General features: G+C 48.8%; 1 protein-coding gene across 3 annotated transcripts in view; it reads left to right on the forward strand.

Moving 5' to 3' along the window:
- CHST10 (carbohydrate sulfotransferase 10) overlaps window positions 1-8,335 on the forward strand; it is a 27,836-nt gene extending 19,501 nt beyond the window's left edge. For 2 of the 3 annotated variants that reach the window (XM_008072488.1, XM_008072490.1), the window contains 3 exons: window positions 1,877-2,111; window positions 4,314-4,419; window positions 6,195-8,335. In XM_008072488.1, coding sequence (XP_008070679.1) covers window positions 1,877-2,111; window positions 4,314-4,419; window positions 6,195-6,732 — 879 coding nt within the window. In that variant the 3' untranslated portion in view covers window positions 6,733-8,335. The remainder of the gene's footprint in view (window positions 1-1,876; window positions 2,112-4,313; window positions 4,420-6,194) is intronic. The other variant, XM_008072489.2, reaches the window with a different exon arrangement.
- Window positions 8,336-9,027: the final 692 nt, after the last annotated feature.

Raw genomic sequence — 9,027 nt, forward strand, 5'->3', positions numbered from 1 at the left:
GGAGCGGCCACTGCACTCCAGTCTGGGCGACAGAGTGAGACTCCAACTCAAAAAAAAAAAAAAAAAAGTTCATGTTGTACATGATGTAGCTGAATATCTGAAAATCAAGAGTAATATCTATTATTGAATTGGTTTGTATAGTTACAGAGGGAAAAATAGAAAACAATGCTAGGTGGTAGATACAAGGGAAAGATAACATTTTTTTCCTGTGCTCAAAGTAAAGCAAAATTTGAATATGATGGGCATTTTCCTGCGATTTCTAAAGAGAACTTGTTTGGTAGTGCTAGCCCCTGAAGTGCTGCTTGTGAGTGCCTTCCATGATTGGGGTTAGGCTCGAGCTTAAAAAAACTGAAACAGAGTGAAAAGGAGGGAGAGAGGCCCTTTTGGGGAGAGTAAGCAAGAGGTGGGGTCACTGAGGGAATGGGGTTAAATCGGAGCTCTTGTAAGAGCAAGGAGAATACCTGGTTTCTGAAGGTCTGTGGCAGGTAAAGATGGTGTTGATGCCCCATGAGTGGAGCAGAGGCTACTCTGAGGGACAGTGGGGAAAGTCTGCAGCTGTCCACTCACTCTCATGTCCCAAGTGCCTTCACCTCCAAAAGTAGGCCATCAGGAATCCTCCGGACGTTCTTCCCTTCACTGGGGAGTCCCAGGAAATTCGGCTGAACACACGAGGGAGGAAGCGTGCCTGGATGCAGGTTATGAGCGCCAGGGAGTCTGGTTACGTTAGATCCATGAAAGAAGAACAGGAGCAGAGCAGTGGGGCGGGAACCTCTGTTGTCCTGCTATCTCCAGTGTCCTTTTCTAGTGTGCTCTGGAAGGCTTACGTCCTTCTCCCCATTTTTAACTCACGCAGTCCCCTGGGAAGGACAGGTTGTTACAACTACCCATAAATGTATTGCCTGGCAAGCCTGGTGCTTTTTAAAAGGTATAACAAGGGCATTTTGGTCCATTCAATAAAGTTAATTTGGTTGGAAGGACTGACTGTCTGCCTTGAAATCTTGGGAGGAGGTTATGTGTAGCTTTAAGGGAAGAAATAGTAGCAACAGAAACATTTAAAAATACTGAGACACAGGGCCACAGCTAGAGGGTCCCATGGAGTGGGGTTGGGGAAACAGCCTTTGCTGTTCAGAAGTGCCCTCAGGACGCTTCTTGGAGAACGAGGAGATGTGAACAGCAAGGGGATTTTAGCTCCCAGAGGGCAGGGGCTCCCTGAATTTCTGTGTGTGCTTCCCTACCCCCTCCAACCCACATGCAGTACATGTGCATATACATGCACGTGCACAGTGCTTCAGCATTCTTACTCAGCCGAGGCTTTCCTGGGGGTCTCCACCAGACCCTGCAACTGACTTAAGTGGAGTGAACCCTCAACAGGTAGTTGAGGAAGGAATGATCCTCCCACCTAACAAAGCAGTAGGAGTTGGAATTGTGCCTTAATGCACCTTGCCTTAAGGAAGGCTTCTCATGTTATAGGTATTCTCTTAGGTCTAAATGCCTGAGGGAAGCATGCACTCAAACATGTTTAGAACTTGAGCTCTTTCATCTTTTTTTCCCCCCTCTGGCCAATGGATTCCAAACACCTTTTTTCTTTTTTTTTTAAAGCCAGTCTTCTCTCAGGAAGGACAGTTTGATGAACAGGTTTGCACCCGTCTTCCTGTCCACCCTGCTGATTCTGATTCATCCATAGTGTATCAGGGCTGCTGATTCATCCATAATGTATCAGGGAGGTTACATAGTGGTTGTCCTTCTGCAGTAAGGGGAGCGAGGAAAGAGGGGAAGGGGCCTGGGTGGTGAGGCAGGGATAGGCCAGCAAGAGTGGCTCTAACCTGCTGCTTCTTGATGGTCCCTTGGGCCCTTTTTGCCTCCTTCTCACCTGCAGCCACCGGAGAAGATGTTTCCAGGCAGCCAACTGGGTCAACCCCTGGTCTATCTGGAGCGCCTGGAACTCATCAGAAACGTCTGCAGGGATGAAGCCCTGAAGAATCTCTCGCACACTCCTGTCTCCAAGTTTGTCCTGGACCGAATATTTGTCTGCGACAAGCACAAGATTCTTTTCTGCCAGACTCCCAAAGTGGGCAACACCCAGTGGAAGAAAGTGCTGATCGTTCTAAATGGTGCATGTGGGCCCCAGTGAATGTCCCTCTGGGGAAGGGTCTCCGTGCCCAGGTGGGAGAGGATAAGGAGGGGTGGTTTCTCCTGAAAGAACTGGCAGCCATTCAGACAAGTTGTCTGTTGTTGTTTCCTATCAGTGTTGCACCTTAAAAGTTGGTGGGGTCACTCTGATTCTTTTCAAAGGGGCACAGGCATGGTCAGGATGTTCTCCCTTCTCACAGCAGAAGCTGCCCACTTTGGACAGCTTGCCCAGCCCTGTAGTTCCCTTTTCTTCTCCACAGCTTCCTTGTGCTGATTGTTATAGTCACGGGCTTTGTCCTGCGTGAGTCAAGGTCCCAGACTCACTGAGCCTCCAGGAAGTGGCCTGCACAGTTGGACCCATCTGCAGTGAGAGGGGCCTCTGACCTGGAGCCAGGGAGGAGAAACCCGGCATGGGGGCCTGGGGGCTCTTCACCTACAGACCAAGTGTTCTATGCCAGTGGGTAGAAAGAAATTGTACCCCATTTTACGTTGAACATCTAAATTTGGAGGATTTAGTCAGCTTGCTTCAGGAAATCTGATGTTTGCTGGGGAACAAATTAGATCATCAGAAAGTGACCGCACAGTCTACAGTTTGGGTTAGTCATTCTTCAGACACCATGTTTGTTTAAATTCCAATTAGTCTGAACTGATCCAAGATAATTATGGGCTCTGTCTACTAAATTCAACTTCAAAAGGAATTTAGTTCCAGTAGACAACAGTGGGACTCCTGTCTCAGGAAGCATCAGATCTTGGGTTGCCAGGGGCAGTGGCCCTGGGTGCCACATCCCCCTGTGCACCGCTCCTGGTGCTGCCCTCAGCCGGTGGTCATTGTTGGCCACCATCTGGCTTTTGCACAGGTCGGTTGAGGGAGAGAAGGGCGATAGAGCCTCATCTTCTGGTCATCGGTGTATAATTAACGTGCTTCTGGAGTGGCCTGATAGCGTGTTGGATTTTTGAACTTGGAGAACGAGGTTGCAAATTAAATTGAAAACGAGGAATTTACAAAAAGACTCACAAATCAGCCACTGCATTGTGAAACATCATGTCCTAAAGAAGTAAACACCCATTTACAGGAGTAGAATAAAAACAGGAGTGGGCTTGCCAGGTCATATAACAAAGAAGCAGACAGTCTCGGTGGCTCCACAGATGCACCTGGACAAGGACAGGGATGTGAGCAGACCCAGGTGCAGATCCACAGAGCTGGTTCGTCTGTCATTCCCTTTAGAGCTGATGCCTTTCTTGCCCATTTTGCAGCCATCCACAGCTCATAGCACAGAGTTCTGGACTGGGGCTTAGATGTTCAAGGGAGGATTGAATAAAACAGACAAGGCTGTGTCTACTGCTTAGATGGCCCAAGACAGATTATTCCCCAGGACTCTGATGCTAACATGACAGGATTAAAACAAAGGTGGATGTTAAAGCTTGCAGGGGATTTGCTGAAATCAGCATCATGACAGTGCATTTCCATTTGTCAGTGTTGAGAAAAGAGCCACAGGATGGCCCCTGCCCAGGTTCCCTTGAGCAGCCTGAACCTGGCTCTGGGCCCTGATGACAGACCCTGGCTGTTGACACTACCCTGCTTTCTCCTCAGACACACTTTGTCCTCCTTTGACTCCTGTCTTGAATCATCACAGTTCTCACACTTGAGCCAGATTTTTTTCAGCACCCAAAGTCTTTGCCCCTCGCCAGCCTGAAATGCTATGAGGGCGCCTAAGAATGGCCGTGGACTGGAGGCTTGTGGTGCTGAGCAAAGTCAGCCTGTGGACCGGGCCAGCTGCATTAGGACTGTGCTTTGTAGTCCCGTTCCTCTGGCATTTCCCTCAGTCTCAGGGTAGAATATGTCTTGCTGATTTTAGGGATTCTGTTTGCATGCAGCGATCTTCCTCTCATGGCAGATTTAGCCCAATTGGGTGTCTTGCCAGGGCTAGGCACCGCCAGTATTTCTACCCTTGTTCCCTCTCTGTCCCTCCCTGAAATCACCCGTTTCCTCTAGTTGGCTTATGGATTCCCAAAAGCTTTTCTTCACTCTCATCCTGCCAGCAGAAGCAGTTGGAATTCAAATACCTAAAGCTGGATACTGGGGGTGAGCTTGTGGTGCGTGCAGGGGGCCTGAGGTGTAAGAGATGGAGGGGCTCCCCAAGGATCGTGCCCAGGCAGCCAACATACCTTCTCTTTATTCCCAGGTGCATTCCCTTCCATCGAGGAGATCCCTGAGAATGTGGTACACGACCACGAGAAGAACGGCCTCCCTCGCCTCTCTTCATTCAGTGACGCAGAAATTCAGAGGCGGTAAGAGCAGGCTCCTCGTAGGGGAGGGGAGATTTTGAAAACCCGAGAAGAAATTTGGAAAAACTCTAGGACCAGTTCTGTACTTACTGTATATTCCAAGCTGCTCCACGGGCCGGGAGGGCTGTGAGTTTGTGCTGATGAGAGGCAGCTGGGCCATACCCAGCACCTAGCACGTTTAAACTCGCACATCCTTATGAGAATTTCCAAACGTCTGCTCCAGCCTTGCTTTCATGCAGTCCATTAACATGAAGGTTGCATTTTTGTGTTTTTTTGAGTTGGAGTCTCACTCTGTCACCCAGGCTGGAGTGCATTGGCACACTCAGGGCCACCCCAGTGTCGACCTGCTGGGCTTAGGCGATCCTTCCACCTCAGCCTTCCAAGTAGCCAGAATTACAGGCACGCATTACCATGCCTGGCTAGTTTTTTTTATTTATTGTAGAGACAGGTTGTCCGGGCTGATCTTGAACCCACATGCTCAGGCAATCCACTCACCTTGGCCTCCCAAAGGGCTGGGATTACAGGCTGAGCCACCGAACCCGGCCTCATAATTTTATTAATAGGAATAAGTGGTCGACTTTGTCCTGCTTTGGTATTGTTATATTTTATGGAATCTTGCTGGATATGATCTTTTCTTTATAAGAAAGGGATCTGGGCTGCAGTGAAGACCCTACCTAATGTTTCATTTTCCCAGAGGCATCAGTGGCTACTGCCACAGGAGCTGTTCCTGGAGCCATGCCCAGAGGGGTGGTATGAGCTGGACCCAGCTCAGGCAGGGCAGACAGACAGACAGACCCCCAATCACAGCCAGAATGGAGTCTTCACTAATAAATGGAAACATTCTCCTATATTTACTATCAGATGACCCTGTTAAGCAAAGTTTAAAGAAGTAATGCAGACACACCAACTCCGTGTCAGGTTGCCAGCTGGACTTTGCCCTCCCTTGCACTGCAGCTGCCTGCCTTGTGTGGCGTCTAACCCTGGCTGATTCAGTCTTCCCAACCCTACAAACCCTTGCCAAAGATTCTTCTGGGTGAATCCTGCCATGCTCTCTATTGCCCTAAGCACTTACCTTTTGGGGCTTTTGTGAGATTCCGTAGGACACACGAAGCTTGGAAAGTGGTTTCTGGCATGCTGTGAGCATACTGTCATGCAGGGATGTCGTCATTGTCACCCTTATCATTGTCACTACTGCCAGCCCTCCTTGCCAAGACCACTGCCCTGCTGCTGCCCCCCTGGCCACTCGCATGGGCCACCGTCCGGCCTGCTGGAGGGTGAAGCTGCCCTCCATCTTCCAATACCCCTCGTCCCTCTTATTTTTCCCTTCCGCTAGATATTTTTGAAGATACGCCCTTACAGTAACTTTCTGTGGCCTTGGCTACTCTTGACTCTCTGAGTTCCTGCCCTTTCCGTTTTCCGCTCAGGAACAAAACTTGATGCATTCTTGAAGTTCAGAAGTATTTAAATAAAACAAAACATAGACTAGAGAGATGTCATCACAGAGACCCTCTAGAATGAGTCCTGTGGCCTTGGATGGAAAGATTTTTCCAGGCTCCATTTCCTCTCCCGTAAATGGGTTGATATTAGGATTAATTCATAGAATCTTGGGTTAGAATAAGTACGAAATGTGTGGAATGTACTCATGGCGGGGTCTGGCCCCGGGGAGGGATCGACAGAGGGTGGGTGCTTCTCCTTTATTCTTTACACTCCCCAACCTCTCAGCTGGTTTCTCCTGTGGCATCAAGTTAACCTCTTGTTTGTTTTCATTTCTTCCTCAGATTGAGGACATACTTCAAGTTTTTTATTGTAAGAGATCCCTTCGAAAGACTTATTTCTGCATTTAAGGATAAGTTTGTTCACAACCCCCGGTTTGAACCCTGGTATAGGCATGAGATTGCTCCTGGCATCATCAGAAAATACAGGAGGAATCGGACGGAGACCCGGGGGATTCAATTCGAAGATTTCGTGCGCTACCTGGGTGACCCGAACCACAGGTGGTTAGATCTTCAGTTCGGGGACCACATCATTCACTGGGTGACGTATGTCGAGCTCTGTGCACCCTGCGAGATAATGTACAGTGTGATTGGACACCACGAGACCCTGGAGGATGACGCCCCGTACATCTTAAGAGAAGCAGGCATAGACCACCTGGTGTCATACCCGACCATTCCTCCGGGCATTACCGTGTATAACAGAACCAAGGTGGAGCACTATTTTCTGGGCGTCAGCAAACGGGACATCCGACGCCTGTATGCACGTTTTGAAGGGGACTTTAAGCTCTTTGGATATCAGAAACCAGATTTTTTGCTAAACTAATGCATAGGTCCTGTGAATTCAGATGTCTTTGTTAGGCCAGGGGCTAACCAGGTGGAAATCTGAGCACAGAAATTACACGTCCTCCACCACACCCCAACTTTTAGGACTCCCCAAGTCTCCCATGGGCCTGTGATGCTGGGCCCCAACTGTTGCAACTTAGTTTGGATATTAAGCTGCTCCAGGGCCTCCACCCCATACCCTTGTCTATGTTGTTGAATGCCACCGACCTTTGCTCTTCTCAGAGGGGAGAAAAGACTGAACGCTGGCAGTCTGACAGAGAGGAGATATCACACGATGTTAGGGGTCCTTTCTCAGTTGTCAGAGAAAGGGGAGCACCCAAGGCTGTCCTGGCAGGTCAGGGGTGGTCTTGCCTGTCACGGGTGGATCACAGTAATAGCGCTTTCAAGAGGGATAGATAAGCAAGAGGCTTATGCAGCATCAACACTGAGAAGAAAAAAGACATCTCTGGCTTTCCTCTTGGCGCTGCTATGACCGTGGAGGCAAACCGTTCTTTCTGTGAATGTTTTTGTTCCTGTGACATCAGAGGTGGCCAGAGGATGATTTCTAGTGACCCTTCTTTTCAGAACCCATCCCTTTGTGATGCTGGTCCATGTTTTTGGACCTGTGTCTGCCAAGTGCTTAACTCATTCAGCACAGGAGACACATATATGGAAAGTGCAGGGAGAGTAGGTTCTTCTACCTGAGAAGGGGAATGTCTGGGTGTCTTAAAAGAAACCTAGCATGGGAAAGAGAACTGGTTGGGCCTTGGAGCTTGGGCTGCTGTGGATTTGGGCACATCTGTCCTGACTTGTCCCACCTGGATGGGCAGCAGGGGGTCTCCACCTGTTTCCTCCAGGTACCTCCCCTGGGACCAAAGACTAGCAGGGCCAACATGCCAGCATTGCAGAATCCAGTGCAGTTTACACATTTCAACTTCCTTTCATCTCAGCAAGATGTGCAACACTGGCCCATTTCTAATAAAGCCACTGTCCTCGACTCTGTGGCTAGAAGGTGGGTAACCAAGTTCACCAGCAATAAAATCCAGGCAAGGTGGCCTCCAGGCACCGAGGTGAGCAAGCCACAGCAACCGTTTCAGATACCTTTGCACAGCCAGAGCCGCTGAGAGGTGCCGGGACAAGGACCGTTTCCTGACATGTGTCTGTGCCATTCCGCTGAGCTAGGGGCCGTGGGAGCCGGGGTTTCCTTAAAGGTGGCCTTAACCTTCTTGTTCTCAACATGGTCTCCTGAATTTGTAAATGTGAAAGTAAAATAAAATTCAAAATATGTGCCAAATCTGATACGCGTAGCACTGCAAGGCTCTGGGATGGTGCACCTGGCTGCGCATGCGCACGCGCACACAAGCAGCCCTGTGGGACCGCGGGAGGGAGGCGGGGCTCTGCCCTTCCGACACTGACGTGCTGAGGGTGCTACATGTGAGTTGTTTTCCTGTAAAAGGTAGCAAAGTCTTATGCAAATTCCATTCCTAATGGGCTGGTTGGTTACTTCTTTCCTGTTTGAAGTGTAACACTGTTGGATGATGTATGTGAATTTAAGGTCTTAAAGTTAGTCCCAATTAAAGTAGCATTTTCTCTCAGAAACCAAAGATCGGCCATATGGGTGTTCTGGTGTTGCCTGCCCCCCCCCACCTTTGTCATTTGGGTCAATTTCCTATTTTGCCAAATTAGTAGAGATTGCTGCTAGAGTCTCTCCTGGACATCTCACAGTATGTCCATGGCGGCCCTTGACCCCATGCTGATCCCTGCCAGCCCCCTGGGATGGTGCAGCCCCTCAACCCCCACTGAGGGCCTCTCCAAAATCCACTTCCTTCCTCCTCAGCCTTAAAGCTAGTGGCCCATCTCTTAAAATGTGTATACATTTTTTGGCACCCCCTGTATTTGAGTGTATTCATATGAAAACAGACGAAAATAATGACTTAGTTAAAAACTGAAAGGAGACATGATCAAATCCAGACAGTTATGAATAGACTTAAAAAGGGGAACTATGTTTAACAAATTTTGAAATGCTTAAACAATGGATTATCCTTCGAAATTTGAGAAAGAAAAAATCTAGGACAACTAGAAGAAAACATATCATGCCTTGAAATTTATTAGCTCATCTTGAAATGTTACACTTTAAAGAAACAAACAGGTTGGGCACAGTGGCTCATGCCTGTAACTTCAGCACTTTGGGAGGACAAGACAAGAGGATTGCTTGAGCCCAGGTGTTCAAGACCAACCTGGGCAACATGGTGAGACCTTGTTTCTATAAAATTAACCAGGAAGAAAGAAAGAGGAG

The sequence above is a fragment of the Carlito syrichta genome, unplaced genomic scaffold (assembly GCF_000164805.1).
Source record: "Carlito syrichta isolate Samal-C Ts95f unplaced genomic scaffold, Tarsius_syrichta-2.0.1 Scaffold315265, whole genome shotgun sequence".
Lineage (NCBI taxonomy): Eukaryota > Metazoa > Chordata > Mammalia > Primates > Tarsiidae > Carlito > Carlito syrichta.